Raw genomic sequence first — 21,153 nt, forward strand, 5'->3', positions numbered from 1 at the left:
AGAAAGAGTCATACGGGATGCTTTTGCTCATTAGTCAAATATAGCGGTGCAACACTGATATCATTCCCCCCGGGGCCCTCCCTCCATGGGATCCTTTTTTCTCAAGTCTTTCCAGGACCCGGTCACACTGGAGATGTTAAGCTAGCATGACGAATAATGTAAAAGCGGGCGACAGGAGAATATTCAGTGTGCCCAGCAAGCGAGAGGGGAGAATATACATGCAAACTGCCCCTTTAAATGATTCAGTGTGTCTGTCTCGGCCGAAGCCCAACTGGGAGGATAGCTGTTGTTTTATGAAGCTGTGGTGGGTTTACTGTGGCCTGAAACACTGGCCGGTGGACCACTCACAGAGTCCTGGCCTCATTAAAGTCCTGTTACTTCTTGTTTGTGGATTTTACCCCAAAAAGTACCGCTGTTTTTCTAAGTAAAAGGAATACGTTTTTGGTAGCAAGCAGAATAATTAGAGTCCTGCAAGGTCGCTGCGAGGCTGTTTCTTTTGCCGACTTCCGCCATCTCAGACGGGTAGCTAGTTAGGGTAGCCTCCGTCTGCATGCCAGACGTGTGTGTGTGTGTGTGTGTGTGTGTGTGTGTGTGTGTGTGTGTGTGTGTGTGTGTGTGTGTGTGTGTGTGTGTGTGTGTGTGTGTGTGTGTGTGTGTGTGTGTGGGGTTACTCTGTCTCTCTCCAGGGCAGACACTCAGGAACGTGTGGCCACTCTGATCTCCCCATTATCAAACCCTGTCCTTTTATTCACCAGGATGGGCTGGGAGGGACCCCACTTTGAAAAGCGGCAGACAAACAAAATTGGGAGGTGGAAAAAAAAAGAGAAGGGTACAGTCTTTTGCTATCTTTGTTGGTGTGGCAGTGGAGGGAGTTGGTATGTCAGAATGTGAACATTCAACGTACACACACACACACACACAGTGTGATGTTTGTTCACTTCAATGTGAGGCACACTCATTATAGGTTTTGTTTGTTGGAGGCAGCAGTCTAGCGGCCCCTCCCCTTCATCATTCCATCCCCCCCTCGGGGGCGGGTCGTGAGGAGTGATTGGCAGCTAATGAGGCAGGCGTGCTTGGGTCAAGCGTGCCGCTGGTGTTTGTTGGGATGGCGACAGCTCCGACTGCATCCCCCATGGTGGCCATGGCGGACAAGTCACCCCGCCCCCCCCCCCCCTCCCCTCTCCCTTTCCCCTCTCCGATTGTTTCAAGATGAGTTTGGGTTTGCTTGTCCCTTCCTGAGAGCCAACACAAGCCAGACTTCCTTTCTTCTGCTGGCGGGGAGTGAATGGAAATGATCTGCACCGGGGAGCGTAAACAAACGGCACTCTTTTCATGGCGCGCACGCACACACACACACACACACACACACACACACACACTTACAAACACACACGCTTTTGATCTTCTGCTGTGTAGCGTGATGACTATTTCCCTCAACTGCCGGCATGTCCAACCCTGATCAGTGCTTTCTGAAACTCTCTTAACTGCAGGGCAAACACAGACAAAACATTCTCTAATATACAATGAAAAAAAAACAGTATGTCTTTGTCCCTGAAATACATAACTCCATTTACATTTTTGTTGGAGAAAGATCAATTTCAGAAAAAATATTATATCTGTGCACATATAATGAATATCTGTTGGATATTTCGATCATTTAGGCATTCAGTAGTATGAACTAGTGCTTGGGTGGAAGGGTAGAAGACGGATTTTGTATATTTGAAATACTTTTTACGCTGAAATATATCAGTGTTTCATAACCTAGACAAGGCTGTGGAATATACTTTCTGAAATACTCCAAAGGAATTCAGGGTGATTAAGAACTAATTGGCATGCTGTTTTTTTCATGCATGGTAATATTCCACCCTCTTGATTCAATTTTCCATGGTGAAAAATTATAACAGAGATACATATGGCTTGATATACTTTTCTTTTTTTTTGTACTTATTTGTCTCCCCCCTAATGCTTTGATTAATTAATTACATAATAAAATCCATTCTTTTTAATGACTTTCATATTTTGAATGTTTATTGATATTATCTGTCTTTATGCTGCTGCCTATTTGGTGGTATCCTATAGACCTCTAGATGGCAGCATTCACCTTTGTGTGTATGTGTGTGTGCGTGTGTGTGTGTGTGCGTGTGTGCCTGTGTGTGAGTGTATATGTGTGTGTGTTTGTACTTGCCTGTGTGTGTGTGTGTGTGCCTAAAAACCATTCCATACGGCCACTGAGGGCAGGTGAATTTTCCGAAGTGTTGGTCTGGTAACTCCCAGGACTTTTGCCATGCTCAGAAGCTCAGAAGCTCAGATAGAGTTTCTTCGTCGGAATTAGCCACTAGAACCGCCACAAAAGAACAAAACAGTGATTGATAAGGCTGTGAAACCGGAGCCCGACTTAACCGGGCCACCAGCTGGATCGCTGCGCTCTCCCTTTGCTTTTGTGTTGCAACAACAGTCCATTCTGGTGGCAGTTGAACTGTGTGGATACCCCTGAGTGTTTGAGGCAGTATCAGAGTTTGTGAAAGCACGGCTTGTTTACACTAATGGAGGCATAATAAGGTGGGGTCGCCTTACTGAAGAGATTAATCACCACCATGTGTTTGGGTGTCTGTGGAGTATTCAAACACAAACACAATGATTGTCAAACTCTGAGAACTGCTAATATAATATTCTCACTATTCTAATGCCTAATTGGCCATATTCAGCTTGCAGTGAGTCATAGCATCATTTTAGGGAATTTATTTTTTCTATTATTTCTTTTGATTGCAAACCTTCAATCCATCCATCATATGAATCCACTGGTTGCTCACCCCCGTCTGCTTGTGCTTTACGGGTAATAATCAAGATCATTAGACTTGCTAGTACTTCAAAGTCAATTCAAACCAAATGGACGACGATTCACATGGGGCTAATTGCACACAGAAAAACCCTACCATGAAGCTTCATTTTACAAGTGCCTATAGAAACGTTACTTATGCATCAAAGACACAGACATCCAGGTATAAAAAAAAGATCAGTTTTTCCTGGGGTATGATCATGATTCACGATATACTGTAGTACATACACTCCGATTCCTTCTCTGATCCTACCCTTTTAAATGGAAGAGGGAAATATTGTCTGGGAAAAAAACCATAACGGAACAATGATAAATATGTTTTTGTTTGTTCTCGTGTTCGCTTTGCTGTTGAATTAATATATTTACCAGATGTCTACGTGATTTTGGCCTGAATCAAAGAGAAAACTAATCTTTTCATCTGGCGTTTTTATTGAGCGCCTCTCGGAGCATGCGCTCTCTAAGGCCCCGCCAGAGACACTTAAGGAAATCAGAGTGGGGTTTTAAAGCCTATGGGGGTTCATTAGGTCCCAGACTGGCCCAAATTCCATAGAGAGAGAGAGATAGAGATATATATATATATATATATATATATATATATAGAGAGAGAGAGAGAGAGAGAGAGAGAGAGAGAGAGAGAGAAAGAGAGAGAGAGAGAGAGAGAGAGAGAGAGAGAGAGAGGGAGCCTACTATACTGCCAGTCTTCCCAGTGACAGATTGACACCATAACTCACCCTGTAAAATAAGACAAGCTAAGAAATAATGTGGCCAGGATTTACGAAAAGCATTACTCAGTACAGTACAGTACAATACAACCATACTCCTTCTTTAGTGGGTGTCAAGTCTGAGAAGAATATTCTTTTGTATTTTCTCCTCTTCTTGAGGTAGGAAGTGAGGCCCAATCTTCTGATAATGGCCGACTCTGTCAAACTGGGCGCCTTCTGTGTTGCAGCTCGGAACGATGAGGAGCCACTCTTTGTTGGGGTGTTGTGAGGCTAGCCATCTGCATGGGCCAGCTCTCGGCGGGTAGCCTACTGTTGCCACAGCTCAAAGGGCCCGGGGGTTAGCTGGGTGCTGCTAGGGTTACACTCGCTACAGTAAACTCATTGATTTAGCGCCCTGTTGCCATCCCGCCTAGCCTAGCGCCGCTCTCTTAGTCGGCAGAGCCGGGTTGTGATGTAAATATTATCTTACAGCGGTGCTCCTAAGCCAGGCACACATCAGTAAGCACCTTTGTGTTAGGGATTAGTGACTGGACGGGCGAAGGGGGGAGAGAGAGAGAGAGTGAGGGAGAGGGAGAGAGAGCCCTAGAGAGGATTTGCGCCTCTCTCTTTTCTTGCAGCGACACCACTCAGCGGGGCTAGGGAGCCGCCGCGCTGCTCATTTCCAACCACTGTGTCCGCCTGCCTCTAATCACCCGCCGTCATGAACAAAGCTGGGCCCTGATAGGCTCTTGTGGTGTTCCATGATCTGTTACCAGGCCCCAGATAGGCCCATGGCCTGTTACTAGGCTCTTGATAGGTCCCTTTGCTGTTTTAGGCCCCTGATTGGCTATGTACTGTTCTGTGATCTGTTACAAGGCCCCCGATAGGCTCATTTGCTGCTCTGATGTTATAGTGTGTATCCAGATGCTTTGGAGAGGATGGAGACAGAAAAAGTGAATACAGTTGGTGACATATACAGTACAATCTGCTGATTTAGGCCACTACAGGAAATACAATTGGAATTCACTCACCTGCACCTGGAGGTCGAATTTCCTTGTGTGTGTGTGTGTGTGTGTGTGTGTGTGTGTGTGTGTGTGTGTGTGAGTGAACTAAATACTGTATTATTGAATTGTGCACGCACGCACGCACGCATGCACGCAACCACACACACACACACACACACACACACACACACACACACACACACACACACACACACACACACACAGACACACACACACACACACACACACACACACACACACACACACACACACACACACACACGCTATGTCTTTATGTGTTCCACCAAATGCTTTGTTAATTACACCAAACGGTGCAATCCGTCTCTGTCTGCATGAAAAGGTAAAAGGTGGTGAGAGTGTGTGTGGCGCTACATTGGAGAGCGCTGTATCTGGCGCTCAAGGACTGAAACCCGATCGCCCCGTTAGCGATGTCTGTGCCGCTGTCATCTGAACTCTTTTAGGCAGAGCGCAATTCAATCAGTGTTCTCTCCTTGATATGCTTGGGCCTTTTGTTGCCTCCAACAATCCCACCGCCATCTGGGGTACAGAAAGCAAAAAGAATTGATTTTGTCATGTCAAGTGTAACACTTGATATCTGAATACTCTGCACAGATACCGATTTTCTTCCATGTCATCCTTGAGTCTTGTGTAAGTGACACAAGCTTTTGTACAGAGAGTTGTAGTATTTTTCATTCACAGTGCAGGCAGTACTGTACTGTCCTCTTTCATAAAGGAGTGATATTATCAACTGAGTGATATTATTCACTGTGAAGCCTGTTGGTATTGGTTGGCAACGCCCCACAGACAGGACACAGAGGGGGCAGTAGAATGCCACAGACAGAGCAGCCGCCCGCTGTCATTGGCTCACGTAGATGGGGTCACTTATCTGGTGACAGATGCCCTGTCCCCCCTCCCCATCAGACAGGATGTGTGCCCAGGCAGGGTCAGAGGTCACAGGACAAGCCTCTAAGTGTCGTCCAACGAATAAACACTACTCACCACTCCCACACCCCCCCACCCACCTCCCCACCCACCCCCTCCTCCCACTCCACCTCCCAGAAAAATGAAAAACTTTTCCAAAGTTTGCCGAGGTCAATGATTGATTTTATTTTTTATTTCACTTGAAAAAATAAAATAATCTTTTTCTTGTTTTTCCCCCTGGCAGATCAATCGAGCTCCAAGTTTCGGGACTGATCAGAAGATTGATTACGATGTGAAAAGAGGGGTCTTGCTCAACGCGTTGAAACTGCTGAACATCAGGTACTGTATGCTGAGAGGCAGCCCTTCGAAGATATCACCATCATCATCAACGCCACAGCCTCCTGAGGCCCCTTAAGAAAGAGTTAACGAAAAGCGAGGCTTTTGAATGTTTTAGATTTGTATCGATTTCACCACAGAAACTTTGAATTCTTTGATGTGCGCTATCTTAGCCCTCTTCTTATCGCTTCGGAGTGATGTCACAAGAGATACAGAGCTCTTGTTTACCAGACTTTGCCGTCCTTGTAAAATGTGTGTTACGTGCTGCTGCCTGCAGCCTTGTAAGGGGAGGAAACACAAGTTACAAAGCTTAGCCTCTCCATTGTGTTCTTTGTAATCTGTTCAGTTGAGTGCGTATGTGTGTTTGTAATTTGTCTTTGTATACTATGTATATTGTGTGTGTGTGCGTGTGTGTGTGCTTCTTTGTATGTGTTTGCTTACGTACTGCTTTCGTACTTACGGGGGGGGGGGTATGTGTGTGTGTGTGTGTGTGTATGTGTGTGTGTGGGTGGGTGGGTGTGTGTGTATGTGTGTGCGTATGTGTGTGTGGGGTGTGTGTGTGTGTGTGTGTGTGTGTGTGTGTGTGTGTGTGTGTGGGTATGTGTGTGTGTGTGTGTGTGTGGGTGGGTGGGTGGGTGGGTGGGTGGTAGGGTGGGTGTGTGTGTGTGTGTGTGTGTGTGTGTGTGTGTGTGTGTGTGTGTGTGTGTGTGTGTGTGTGTGGGTGTACTGTGTGTGGGTGTACTGTGTGTGCTGGCTTGGGCTGTGCTGTCCCCAGGCTGCAGTGAGTCTCTCCACTGATTGATCATCCCAGACCTGACCTCCAGCTCTCTGGTCTCTCTGCTCTCTGCGTGCCCGTCCGCCTCACTGCAGCTAAATATAGTCCCCACCAACAACGCCACTACATTAGGGACTGGATCAAATACACCACTGCACTAGAAGCCTTGTGTACACACTTGATCCACTAAAATACAAGGTCTGGCACAGGCCTGGACAGCAGGGTACAACAAATCACTTATGAGAATCATTTATTTCATGTTTGCTGTGTTCCTTCCGATTAAAAGGGAGATTTGATTATTTCCTGACAAATAAATCTCAGCATGAAACGCAGTATGCCACCACCAGCCAGACTGCTTATGTTCACTAAGTGAATGAGAGCTTTGTTCTCCCTCCTTATATAGCCAGGGCTGGTGTGGTGGTGGTAGCTGGGTGGGTTTCTCCTGAACGGTGTCAGAACACAAACCGAATCACCCAGACCAAACGTTCGAGGGCGGGCCAGGGGAAATCCAGGACACAAAGTGACCTGGGTGCCCACCACAGAACATATCACATTTAAAGGGCCAGTGAGTGCTGAAATAAACTGCTCCTTCCCAGTATTGAGACCCCCCTCTTCAGTATTCAGAATGATCTTGCTGGGTCCAGCATTAATCTTGCTTGTGGTGTTGTGTGTGAGAGTTGACACTGGCGTTCTCATGGTCTCTCTCTGTGGTGTTGTCGTGGTCTCTCCCAGAGCGAGCGATAAGAAGCGTAACCTGGCCCAGCAGAAGGCGGAGGCCCAGAAGCGTCTGTACGGCCATGGGTCCATGAAGAAGCTCTCAGCCGCCTCCTCCGACTGGGAGAAACAGCGCCACACACTGGAGAGGAGGAGAGAGGAACTGGTATGCCCCCCCCAACAAAAACAGCAATGGAAACTACTGCTCTTTTCTTCTCTGTGTCAAAAGTACAACTTTCGGTCGACAACGTAACATTTAATTATTCCCTCGAAAAAGGTAGGTGTGTCGAGGTTGTCTTCCTTTCCCCCAGCTAAGTGCCAGCTTGAAGTACTGTAGCAAGCACATTCCACCCGTTGTTTAGTCTCTTGATGAACCTTTGTGGGTAATCAGTGGTAGCGAGAATGTAAAGGGTCACAGCACACAGGTGCTGTTATAAAAGGGCACAGCGAGATCCACGCGTGGGTGAGACGGGTGCTATGCAGGGGTGTGCTAACATGTATGAGCGTTTAGCCAAGATCACTGACTGTAATTGGAGGCACCCCGTTGCTCCTTTGCAAATTGACCAACTGACCTTTTCACAATTATATCTTTTGATGTATTAAAATTGGAATGTGGGAGGAAAATCCATATGAATTATGAATTGGGCAGCCAAACCTTTTGTGTTTCACTCTTTGGCTTTCTTTGACATCATTAGAAAGGCCTTTTAATGGGAAATGTGTCATTCTGCTCATTGTTATTCAAATCGGGGGGGTTGAACACCGGTCTGCACAGAGGGAAGAGAACATTTACCTTTTTTTTTTCTCTTTTTCCCCTCTCTCCTTTTTTGGATTTTGTTTCCAGAAAGAGCGACTGGCTCAGGTCCGCAAGCAGATCTCCAGGGAGGACCATGAAAAGCGACATCTGGGGAACTACAGGTAGGTGGAGGAGGCATGGAGGAGAGGAGGCTCCCCTAGGACCTCAATCCAGGGCTCCGCTTACATTTACAGGGTCATTTGTGGAGCGCCCAGCTCTCAGGAGGATAAATAACATTGTGGAGGAAAAAAAACGCTAAAGTTCTGAGAGGACTGGGGCGAAGGAGAGTTGAGGGAAATGAGAGAAAGAGAAAGAGAGGGAGAGGGAGTGGGCGGTGTGGAGGTTTGCATCTCCCACACGTGAACAAGGTTGCCGCCGCACCACACAGAGTACGCAAATGAGCTGGCGTCTGCCGCCACGATCTCTCCTCCTTTTTCCTCCGCCTCCTCCTCCTCCTCCTCCTCCTCCTCCTCCTCATCCTCCTCCCCCTCTTTCTCTACCCCCTCTGTCTCTGATAAGGGTGTCTGACGAAAGCTTTCAATTTTTAATAGTCACCTGTCGCTAGAGCAGCTGACACTTCTTAGGCATGACTCACTGACGTTAATGTCTGGTAGGGCGCTTGTTCTTCGTTCATTGTTAATGTGCTCCCTCTCTCTCTCTCTTCCTTTTCTCTCTCTCTCTCTCTCTGCATACTCTTCACCAGACACTCAATGAGCGGGTAGTCTAATAGTGGCGTGGGTGAATTATTGTCACTCAGACAGAGAGAGACACTGGGTCTGGACCAGGCCTAATAAAGAGCTCCTGATTCAGACAGGCAGCATCAGGATCTGATTTAGACACCCTTGTTAGAGGAGTCTCTTAACGAACTTAACCCACTATTAGATTAAATGCACTTCAGGTACGGGCAGCCAGACTTCAAAGGGAGCTGGGGGTCCGCGCCCGTCACCGTGTCTCGTTTATCAAACATCTCAGGAGTCATTATGAGGGCCGTCACTCTGAAAAAGTGCCTTGGACTTAGAAGGTGGGCGGGGGACGACAAGTGAGCGCAAGGCGCAAGCACTGAAATAGGTCAGTTTTTAGCTGATGTAATTGCAATTTTCTTACATCCCCACCCTAATAAAAAACAAGTGAGGGGAGTATACTGAAACATGACCAACTACTTCAGAAAAGTATGTGGGTCACACAAAGATTACGCGGCCATATGTTCAAAAGCTGCCCAAGATTTGAGCGCCGGCCGAACACGCACTATTAATGGCTGGTCTGTGCCATCTCAAGTTGAGCTATAATTCACATGTGTAGCTCTTAAAGGATTGACAGCTTTATCCCCCTGATCTCAACATTTACATTCGCTTATCCCGTGGTTACGGGGGTGAGGGAGCCGTTCGAACCCAAAGAGCACGTCAAAATGACTCCACTATACATACATGGAGCGGCTCTCCACCATCAAATCAAATAGCAATCTATTAGCACTGGGGGAGTCAGGCTCAAAACATAGAAATAGAAAGGTATTTCCGCTACGGTTCTTGTTTATTTAGATTAATGCTCCGTCATTGTTTTCATTCGATGGCAGGCCTGGAGTCGTGAGGTAATTTGGAGATGTATTAGAGAGATAAAGAGTGAGAGGTTTATAGGTTTCAGGTCCCCGATGTCGAAAGATAAACATATCCGCTGTTAGTTTAGTCTCGGGCTCAGAAGTATGTCGAATGTGTGAACTAGCACATTAGTCAGACTGAAATGAATGTAAATGGACGTATCAACAAAAGGGCAGTACATTAACACAAGGCGCTCTGTGTGAAAAGACTGATGGAGGTTCGTTTGCACGCTGTGAAGGAGTGAGCTCGTGAAGTATCCGATTTTTTTGGTCGACCCTAATACTTCCTTTTCTCTCTCCCTCTTATTTTTTATTACTCCTTCCTCCTTCTCTCCATTCCCCATTCCCTCTCCTGATACCCCTCTTCCATTTTCTTTCTTCGTACCTCTTACTCCCTCCTTTCCTCCCTCCCTTCCTCTGTTTCCTTCTTTTCATTCTTCTCTCCTCATACGTCTGTTTTTCTCCAACTCTCGTTCTCTCTCTCTCTCCCTCTTTCTCTTTCCCTCTCTCTGCACCCACAGACGTATTTACCCCCCAGATGACAAGCTGCTCTTGGAGAAGTATGAAAGCCTCCTCTCGGCTGCCTTTCAGACCTTCCTCGCCGGGCGAGCGGCCTCACTTCAAAAGGAAATGAATAATCCTCTGAAACGAATGAAGGCATGTACCTGAGACTCAGCTGGCTCCAGTGTTCAACAGCGCGTGCACACACACACACACACACACACACACACACACACACACACACACACACACACACACACACACACACACAGACACACACACACACACACACACACACACACACACACACACACACCACACACAGACCACTCTCTCTCCTCTATTCAGATTCTCTCCTCAGCTGGAAAATAAGAGACAAATAATGCAGAGAGAGGGTTGCAGTTTGTCATAATGTCCTTGCACCCAGTCCCTTGAAAAGCATTTATGGAACACCAGGCATCATGTTTTAAAGGCAGGATGAAGCCTCATAAGATTCCCCTTTTGTCTCCTCCTGTTTTATCTGCCTCTGCCCTATCTCCTTATTCTTGCTAGTCTCTGTTGGTAGGGGTTCTGTGAGTCTACTCTTGAATTATCTTCTAATTTGAAGAGGGTTTTCAAGGATGATGAGTAGGCTACAGCGGGCGAATGCAGTTTGAATGTGCTGCGGCAGTTGAGGTTTTCATGGAACATACCGCAACAGCATACCGTGACGCGTTTTTTAAGGGGGGAATGGCATTGTTGATCGGTAAATCGCAATGCCATTCTCGCATTGGGAGTTTTATTCATGCGGAAGGTTCACATGGAGAGGTGCAGACGAGGCTCGAGAGAAAGGCTGGAGAACTAAAGAGAGAAAGAGTGAGAAAACTAAAGAAGAAAGATGTGAAGGGAGATGGTGAGAATGAGTGAGAGGGAGACAGAGAGACAAAGAGAGCGGCACACGCACGCGCACACACACGCGCACACACACACACACACACACACACGCGCGCGCGCACACGCACACGCGCGCACACACACACACACACACACACAGAAGGAGTTAACAGGACAGAGATTGGGAGACAGGCAGTGGGAGTGTGAGAGAGAGATGGAGAGTGGGAGAGGGATTTAGGAGGATATGCCATATGTACATGTGGCTTTGAGTCAACATGAGCTGAACCCCCTGCAGAGTGTCTGGCTGGGCTGGTTGGTCGGTTCGTGACCATGGGCTCAACCAATGCCAGCACTGCTTTGGCCTCTGACCTTATCTCTGGCACACCTCCACACTCACTCACTCACACACACACACACACACACACACACACACACACACACACACACACACACACATGAACACACGCACGCACAGCAGAATGTTAGCTGAATGACCTTTTAGCAGCCCTAAGCTGCTTGATTGCTAGTCTGAGAGAAACAATCAGGTTTCATCTATATTTGAGCAACAATGGGAGGGTGCCATGCAGGACAACAAAGAAACATTAATCACCTTTCTCTCCAATTCAGCTTGGGCCAGAACAGATAGGGGCCCATATTGGCATGTTGGCGATGGTCACAATGACCATTCCAGATTTCTTCTCTATCAATACAGAGACAGCCAAGGAGTAACACATGTTCCGCCAGGTCTTTTCTGCTCCCCAAATACGGCACTGAAGGGAACTTCTGAAGGGAAACTTTTGAATGTGAACTCGCTAATTGGTTGATATTGATATGATGTGCTTGTGTGTGTGTGTGTGTGTGTGTGTGTGTGTGTGTGTGTGTGTGTGTGTTTGTGTGTGTGTATTTGTTACGGACCCATGACATCTTAATTCCACTCTTGTGCCCTGTCTCTCTGTCTCTGTGGTTTGTGCAGGAGGAGGACATCTTGGATCTGCTGGAGCAGTGTGAGCTGGACGACGAGAAGCTGATGGGGAAATCCTCCAGGCAAAGAGGCCCCAAGGTGAGAAATGGTGGGGTGGAGGGAGGGAGGGAGGGAAGGAGGGAGGGAGGGAGGGAGGGAGGAGAGGAAAGGTACTGTAGATAGGGGGAAGATGCCCTAAGGGAACACAGAAAGAGAGAGGGAGAGTGTTAGAGAGAAGTAGAAAGAGAGAGGGAGAGAGAGAGAGAGAGAGAGAGAGAGAGAGAGAGAGAGAGAGAGAGAGAGAGAGAGAGAGGGGCAGATGCCTCAAGGTAACACACAGAAAGCAAAGAGAAAGTGATTCAGAGAAATAAGAGGAAGAGAACAGAGAGCGAGCAGGAGAGTCAGAGAGAGAGAGGCCTTAAAGTAGGAACAATCCCCTTAAGGGAAGGCTGTCAACTCCCCTTTTCCATCTCTCTCTCTCTCTCTCTCTTTCTCTCTCTCTTTCTCTCTCTCTCTCTTTCTCTCTCTGTCTCTCTCTTTCTCCCAATCCGTTACCTCACACCACACTCCCCCCCCCCCCCCCCCCCCCCCCCCATTCCCCACAACAGCACATTACTCTCCCCATCGCCTTCCCTCTGTCCCCCTTCTCTCTCTCTCACTCCTCCACTTCTCCGGCTGCTCAGGGGAGGGGGGGGGGGAGCGAAGTGGCGGAGCGACTCGGCAGGGGCAGGTCTCCGCCGTATAAGGGGCCCTCAGCGAGAATAACGACGTGTTCAGACACAATTGCTTTTGTCCAAATTAATTTGGCCCTGTCACTTCAGGGCCTTGTGGAGTGCGGGCTGATGTGGTGGACGGGCCCCTGTCGGAACGCGCTGAGTACTCTGATGGATAGACGCACTCCCACGGGGTGTCGAAGTACAGGGCCTTCTGGAAAAAAAAGCACAGGGGAGAGGGAGGGAGAGGGAGGGGGGGGGGGGGGGGTGGTTGGGATAGGGAGGAGGGGCCTGGGGGGGGAACACCATTTGAATACTGTGGATTCATAAGATCTGTTTGGTGAGAGAGAGAGAGAGAGAGAGAGAAGAGGAGAGGAGAGGGTCCCAATACAGAGAGACAGAGAATGGGGGGACTATTTCTTTCCGTTTTTCTCTCACTGTCTAATTGAGTTGTATACTCTCTCGTTCTCTCTCTCCATCTCTTTCTTTCCCTCTCTCTCTCATTCTCTTTGGTCTCCTTCTTTTCCTTAATCTCATCACATGTCTCTCTCTCTTTCTTTCTCTCCTCTTCCCCTCTTTCTCCTACAGTGATTTCATAAGCCTGTGCCTATGATCACATCCTGCACATTAATTCTGTAAACAAAAGCAGGGCTAAATTAGCTGATGAATAACAGATGTGAATGCTTTATTAATGCTAACAATGTGTTCCTTCCAGGGTGTGAAATAGACATTCAATTTAATTAACTTTTTTTTCTGGTGCGGGGGAAAATTATAAATTCATGCTACAAAGGCCAAGGAGAAGGATTGAGTGGCTGTTAGGATTAACATGTCTCCACTGTAGCTTTAATCACCACTACAGAGTCAACACTTTGCTCATCAGCAGTGCACACATTAAAGGATGTGTGTATGACACACACACACACACACACACACACACACACACACACACACACACACACACACACACACACATATATACGCAAATATAGACACCCGGTGACACATACACACACACACACACACACACAGGCCCGCCATGTCCTCTCTGCCTCTCACAGTGACAGACGGTAATTGGCTAAGGTTGAAGGGTGTATCTGTGGGTGCTGACATCATCTTCCCCCTCTGTGTGTCTCTGTGTGCGTGTTTTTGTGTGCGTGTTTTGTGTGTGTGTGTGTCTGTGTGTCTGTGTGTGTGTGTGTGTGTGTACTGTATGCATGTTTTTTGTCAGCCCCTGTCCTCCATGCCTGAGAGCACGCAGACGCCCAGGAAACAAAGGGACTACAGCAGTGGAGGTGGAGGTGGCGGCGGTGTCGGTGGAGGTGGTGGAGGTGGTGGAGGTGGTGGTGATGGCAGCAGCAGCAGCGCCAACAACAGCAGCTCCTCTGGCTCGGAAGAGGAGGATGAAAGGGAGGAGCAGAGGGAGGAGGGAGAGAAGAGGGAGAAGAAGGTTTCATACGACCTGGGAGAGAACAAGTATAAATCCTCATCGGAGCGCTCGGGTAAGGGCAGGTCTTATAAAGGAGGAGGCCAGGGGGAAATCTGGGAATCTCTTTATTAGCAATCAGAGTCTTGTCCTCTTCCAGGATGGCCCATGTTTCATTCCAAGACATTCTCCCATTTCCTTCCCTGTTATATTGGGGAGCCTGTTATATGAGAGGACCCTCTCTGCTGATGCCTTCCAGATGTCTCCAAGGGTCGCTTAATTATTAAAACAACCTTTTGTGTCACACACACACACACACACACACACACACACACACACACGCACACGCACACACACACACACTCATGCAAGTGCACGTACATGCACACATGTTCTAATACGCACACATACTAATATGCATGTACACACTTACTCTATGACACACGCACACGCGCGCACACACACACACACACACACGCACACGCACACACGCACACTTGCTCTGTCATATACTCTCACTCTACGCACACAATCTTAGATCAAGGGACACACTCTCCAGCACACAGTCTTCAGATATACCTTGCTGGGCCTGGTGGTGACAGTTCAATCGGACTCTGATGTAAACCTACGTGGAATGTTTACCTAATTAATAAGTCAAACAGGTGAAATCCATCTTTTCTAATTAGAGTCACCGCTGGCTGTTTCAGTGTGGATGTCTCTTCACTCTTTCCTCTCTCCCCTGGTCTGTGTGTTGCGTGCAATAGTGTACGATAGCCACAGAGGTCCTCCTGGCTCATATATACTGTACACTGCTGGGCCTTAACTGGTGGTTTAACAAGCTTTCTAACAGGTCCCAGACCAGTCATCTGATGGTGACTCACAGACACACAGGCAAGGCACTGGAAAAGTGTAGTTTTGGGGGATAAGTACAGGGAGAGAGGACGGGAGGGAGGGAGAGAGGGTGGGAGAGGGAGAGAGAGAGAAAGCCTGTGGCTTACCTTGAGAACTCCTTCAACAAATTGCCCTGAAATGTGCTCTTTGGGATAGAAAGGAAGATTGATAAGTTGAACATTCCTCTGGGTTTATAAACTCATATCCCCCCACCGCTTTCAACCAAAACCTCTCGAAGCTCAAGTAAGGGCATTCTTCCAGAGTTTTGGTGCCCCTCTACGGGTGGAGAGAATGTATTTTGTGTGTCGCATTGTGGAATAAGGAGTTGTTTTCTGCTTGAACAAGAGGGCCCGAGCATGAGATTTTCCATTAGCTCCAGAATGAAGGACAAAGCAGTGATTTGGCTGGATTTGAGGGGCTGCGCTGGAGTGACTTTGCCTCCGCCGACTCCATAAGCGCCCATCTGGGGGCGGCCTAAACTAAGCCCTATAATGCGCTCCATTTGGCAACTTCCTCCGTCCCTGCGAAGGTTCGCCAGTGGAACGGTACCATTAGCACAAACATGCCCACGCGCACACACACATACACACACACACACACACACACACACACACACATTGATAGAAAGACAGACATAGACACACTGTCTTAAATCCAGACTCATACTCTCTCTGAATCTGACACACACACACACACACACACACACACACACACACACACACACGCACAGAGACACTGGCTGCTGGACAAGCTGGAGGTGGTTCAAACTGAGTGCTGGGGAGGGTCTGTGGCTGGGCTGTAGGGTCGGCTCTGCTCTGCTCTGCTCTCTAATCCGTCTTGAGGAGGGAACAGCCGGGCCTGGCCCACAGAAACACATGCTGCAGTGATTAATGAAAGCCACATTCAATAGGCCACCACGTCAGGGCTGGGAATGGGTCTCCTAATGCCACACTTCATATCCAACGGCCAAGACCAGACCAAGCCACCCGCCAATCAATGAAAAGCAGAGGAGAGAGAGAAAGAGAGCGAGAAAAGATTGGGGGGGGGGGGGGGGGGGGGGGGTAGGGGAGAGAACAAGGGGATAGGGGATAGAGAGAGAGGGAGGTGTATGTGAGGGAGAGAGAGAGAGAGAAAGGGGTAGGAGAAAGTTAGGGGATAGAGAGAGAGCGAGAGAGAAAGAGAGAGAGACAGAGAGTGAGAGATTAGGGGATAGGGAGAGAGAGAGAGAGAGTAGGGGCAGGGGTTTGGGGGGAGAGAGAGACATTTGGAGAGAGAGTGTGGGGGGTGGTGGGGTTAGGGGATAGAGAAAGAGAGGGGAGCCGATCCCCGTCTTAGGACTTGGTTATTTAGGTCACCATTTTATTCCTTCATTTCATGTCTTATTTTTTCCCTCTTTTTTTCCCTCTCGCTCTTAGGTCGGGTCCACTGGAAACCTCAGATGAAGCCGGTAAGAACCGGCCCCTCTGCCTCCCCAACCCTCTCTGGACCAATCAGACGCTCCATCTCCTGCCCACGGTCCATCTCCTCGCTGATGGCCCAGTCGCCCACCAATGAGGCGCGAGCCTCGCTGGCCAAGCCCTCGGTTCCTGCAGCCACGCCCCTGGCGAGGCCGAGCTCCGCCTGTCCGCGCTCTCATTCGCTCAGCCGCAGCGTCTCCGCCCACAGAGTGCCACACAGCAGCAGCCTGGGCACCATCCATGCCAATATGGTGAGAAACTCACACACACACACACACACACACACACACACACACACACACACACACACACACACACACACACACACACACATTCCACTGTCTATATCTGTATTTTTCTTCTACGGCTTTCACTTCATTCTAATCTGTCTTTTTCGCCCTTTGAGACTGGACTGTACAATCTATGCCTGTTGAAACCTTTCAAGTTGTTCCCCCAACCTCTCTGAAGTTCCAAGCCTGTCTCCCCGAATCCTTTGTCTCTAGCTTGAACAGTGAAAGCCTAGCAGTAACCCCCCCCCCCCCCCCCCCACCCCCACCCTACATTCACTATAGCACTACATCACAGCCTTGGCGACCGTAGCGCTACTGTCTGTCTGGGTGTCTGTCTCGTCTCCAGACGGTTTGGCTCCGTGTCCTCGTCGGATCCTGCAGGCCTTAGTGATATCTCCTCTCTGATGAGCCGCCCGAGTGCTCTCCAATTATTACGACCATACTCTCTCTCTTGCACGCGCTTTCTCTCTCTCTCTCTCTCTCTCTCTCTCTCTCTCTCTCTCTCTCTGAGCCCAGCGTGCACTGACAGTGAGCTGGAGATCTCAGCTCTAACCCATGATGAAAAGAGAAGAGCCCTAACTTGCATTCCAGCCCTATTCATCTTCATTTTTCTCCCTCTCTTCATCCCTTTGTGTGTTTGGTTGCCATGTGTGTGTGTGTATGTGTGTGTGTGTGTGTGTATGTGTGTGTGTGTGTGTGTGTGTGTGTTCATGGCCAATATGCTTTTGTGTGTGTGTGTGTGTGTGTGTGCGTGTAGGGCGAGCCTGTGCTGAACCTGAGGAATAAGGAGCAGGAGGCAGAGCTGACGAGACAGAGCCTGGCTGCTCTCAGCGCCATGAGGATCCGCTTCCCTGGGAAGAGCGAGGAGGAGGCCGAGGCTGTGCTGGACGAAGTAAGTCTGTGTGTGTGTGCGTGTGTGTGTGTGCGTGCATGCCTGTGTGTGTGTATATGTGTGTGTGTGTGTGTGTGTAGCGGGCACATCTCCAGAGGGACGCAGTGGCCAACGTGTCCAGCGTGACCTCTCCAACCCTATTCACAATGGCCTCCTGACTGGCTGGCAGCCTATTGTCTTTATAGAAGCCCTTGTGGCTTGAGCGTGGGCAGTAGAAAGTCCCATAGTATTCCCCTCTGCTCCCGGGTATTTATCAGTGCCTCCTTCCTCTCCCCTGGTTGGCTGGCTGTAGTGTTCCTGTCCGGGGTTATGAGAGACAATTACTGCTCCACCTGCCCAGGTAATTAACTCTAATTGGGGCGCCATGGAAACAAAGATGAGTAGCTGCACCTGTGTGACTCGTCAACTCACTCAGGAGATGAGAAATATTCATTGTCAGGGGTTTATTGCGTTTGAAGCTCCTCGTGATTCAAAGTTGAGAGTACGACTATTTGAGGTGTTTGTGAATGCAAGTGGTTGTTATATGTGTTTGATGGAAAAAAGTTCTATGAAAGTCCAAAAAATCAATGAAAGTCCAATCTATAACTACAGTATGTGATAATGTGTTGGTGTCAAAGTCATTCTAAATGATTATACTCAGCAAGTGAATCATGTGATATACAGTAAATGCTCTAGCCATGGCTTACCACGTCCTACTTTAACTTAGCTTAAACACACTGCTCTTAGCTGAAAGTAAAGGAGTTGACATACATAAAAGACGGGGTTCTAGTTTCCCTGCAGGATACAGTACGTAGGTGTACCAGTAGCATGTGTAAGTCAACAATATTACAACAGCCCATAGGTACACTATGATGTGAGCGTGGGAGTGAACCTATGGGAATACAGAGACTTTACCAATATACGCCATCACCTATACACTTGGAATCCACGTGCAAATAATGTCTCAAAGTGGGGCTTCGGCTTTCAGCTGAAGGTGGCTTTTTCCCCCTCCTGTCACCAGATCCACAGCTGCACCATAAAGGAGTAAAAGAGAGCACTTTAGGTCAATTACACCCCTGTCTAACCCCAGCCAAGCCAGACTGACACATGGCTGTAGACTGTGTGAAGACGCGGTGGCAGGAGAGTATAGAACACACTTGCAGGTCAGCGTCTCGCACTGAAAAGGGGCTATTTCGTTGCGGTGAGCGCTTGTCTGTGGTTCTTGCCATCTCTCCGCCACAAACATTGATTTTGTCTCACAGGCAACACAAACGCAATACAGCCCTGAACGGTAAGAAAACCATCGTAACAATACCCACAGAATGAGGAATGAGAGAGAGAGAGAGAGAGAGGAGAGAGAGAGAGAGAGAGAGAGAGAGAGAGAGAGAGAGAGAGAGGGAGGGAGAGAACTAGAGAAAGAGACACATTGGAATAGGAAGAGAAGAAGGTTTTGGCTTATTCTCTCATTGCAAATGCTTTTTAAAAAATGCTGAGGGCGTTTTTGCTTGATGCTACACTTCTTTGTTAAGGAAAGTATACAAACAAACATAACATAAAACTCTACGGCCCAACTGCTGAATAATACACATATACTGTGCAGGTTGCTGATTTTGGTTTCTCCTTTTCAGATACTAGACAACTGGAAGTACCACAAACCAAAAGTTGCCTCGTACTGGCTTGTGAAGTTGGACTCTACCAAACAAAGGAAGGTCAGTGTCTTTAACAGTCTTTTGTTATCCTATTCCGTTATCCCAGAACAATAAATTTAGAGTCAGACCTTGCAATTATATATAATGTTTTGGAGTGCTATCTAAGGCATGGGCTACATTCCATTCCAAAAACTCACCCCCCCTCTTTCTGCCCTCACTCGCTGCAAAATGGCGGAACCTAGGAAGAGGCATTGCTTACACCTACCCAGTCAGCTCACATTTAACTTTTCCTAGATAGAAAGCAGCCATGCAAAGCATTATAATTGTTGACAGCATCAGGGGCGTGGACCAAAATAATACAAATAAACAAAACAAAAACAGAGCCAGATCCTACAGTTCTTCTTGTGCCTTATACTGTATATGTGGGCTCTGGTGGGTCGGTATTCTGATTCTCTTGTCCTGTCTAATGAAAGCTAGATGTTAGCTAGCTGTGCTAGCTTCGTAGCGCTGCCACCAGATTACCATTGGAGGCTGGTAGGAGGTGGGAGAAGTTTCCTCTCAGCGCTACACTAGCTCATTAAAATTGGCATCTCTGCTGAGAAATCATCCCCCATCACACACGCAGGTAATAATATAGGGAGCTATCAAAGGCTGTGGCTGTGGTTCTGGGCTCGGAACAACGTCAAGAGAATGGAGGAAGGGAAGGAGGGAGGGAGGGAGGGAGGGAGGAGGCAGGGGACCTCAGACTGAGCAATGCAAAGAGAGAAGAGGGAGGGAGGGAGGGAGGGAGGGAGGGAGGGAGTGAGAGAGGGAGGAATGTGGCAGGGGGTCATCAGACCGCTCCCTAACTGACACACTTCTCCACGAGACTTCCTCACGCAATTACCTCTCTCCTCTGCTTCCTCCGTGTTGGCCTGAGCAGCTCTCTCCTACCCCAGCTGCCCCATGCCCCCCCCCCCCCCGCTCCACCATGTACTCAGCATGATTACGCGTGCAAGTGTGCCTGCGAGCATATCGGTGCATGTGTGTGTTTGACTGCGTGTATGGAAATGCACACACCGAGATAGCCGCGAGATAAGAAAGTCAGACAATGAACTGAAAAACCTCACAGATTCCCCGCTTGATTCTTCATTAATTGGCTCGCTACCTCGTCCTGTTTTCCGGGGGTCTTTCATACTTGTCCTCCTTGCATTTTTAACCCTGATTCGATCTCTCTTTCTCCTTCTCTCTCTTGTGTTTGTTTAATGTTTTATATGAAGGTTCTGGACATCGTCCGGACCAACGTGCGTTCGGCCCTGCAGCGGATCTGGAGGGAGCCCGATGTGGACAGTTTACATTTATATCGCCTTTTCAACCGAGTCTTCAACCGCCTGCTCTGGAGCCACGGGCAGGGCCTGTGGAACTGTTTCTCCAACACCGGGTAGGTACAATGGGAGTCTAGAATTGTCTCAAAAGTGCAAATGCCAAGCTACTTCAAGCACTCATGAGATAAATACCTCATGTATTTGACCTGGGTCTGCTCTGTAATAAAGGGAGCTAGGTCTCCCCTACAGCGAGCTGATAGGTCTCTTTCTAACAGTAGGCCTCTCTCTCTCTCTCAGTCGCTGGCAGGTTGCTCTTTCTCTCCAACGTCTGAGAAATCAGTCTCTCTCCCCGCTCCTTGACATTGCAGAAGTGAAAAGACTCAACGCTCTGCCCACCATTTTTCAAGACATACCATCTACCATCTACTGTACCATTGTTCTTGTACACAATATGCAGTCATAAAAATAAAGTACCGAGCTCTATGGTCTGCAGTCTAATCCGATAAGACGTACATACTGTTCTACTAT

The 21,153-nt window shown here is 48.3% G+C and overlaps 1 protein-coding gene across 1 annotated transcript in view; it reads left to right on the forward strand.

The window, feature by feature from the left end:
- ttll7 (tubulin tyrosine ligase-like family, member 7) overlaps nucleotides 1-21,153 on the forward strand; it is a gene marked incomplete at both ends in the record, with an annotated part of 41,517 nt that overhangs the window by 14,230 nt on the left and 6,134 nt on the right. The window contains 11 exons of the mRNA XM_083672315.1: nucleotides 5,728-5,822; nucleotides 7,327-7,474; nucleotides 8,150-8,223; nucleotides 10,214-10,349; nucleotides 12,040-12,126; nucleotides 13,969-14,046; nucleotides 14,077-14,239; nucleotides 16,470-16,762; nucleotides 17,559-17,693; nucleotides 19,301-19,381; nucleotides 20,581-20,741. Coding sequence (XP_083528441.1) covers nucleotides 5,728-5,822; nucleotides 7,327-7,474; nucleotides 8,150-8,223; nucleotides 10,214-10,349; nucleotides 12,040-12,126; nucleotides 13,969-14,046; nucleotides 14,077-14,239; nucleotides 16,470-16,762; nucleotides 17,559-17,693; nucleotides 19,301-19,381; nucleotides 20,581-20,741 — 1,451 coding nt within the window. The remainder of the gene's footprint in view (nucleotides 1-5,727; nucleotides 5,823-7,326; nucleotides 7,475-8,149; nucleotides 8,224-10,213; nucleotides 10,350-12,039; nucleotides 12,127-13,968; nucleotides 14,047-14,076; nucleotides 14,240-16,469; nucleotides 16,763-17,558; nucleotides 17,694-19,300; nucleotides 19,382-20,580; nucleotides 20,742-21,153) is intronic.

This window comes from Argentina silus (genome assembly GCF_951799395.1).
Source record: "Argentina silus genome assembly, chromosome: 6".
Lineage (NCBI taxonomy): Eukaryota > Metazoa > Chordata > Actinopteri > Argentiniformes > Argentinidae > Argentina > Argentina silus.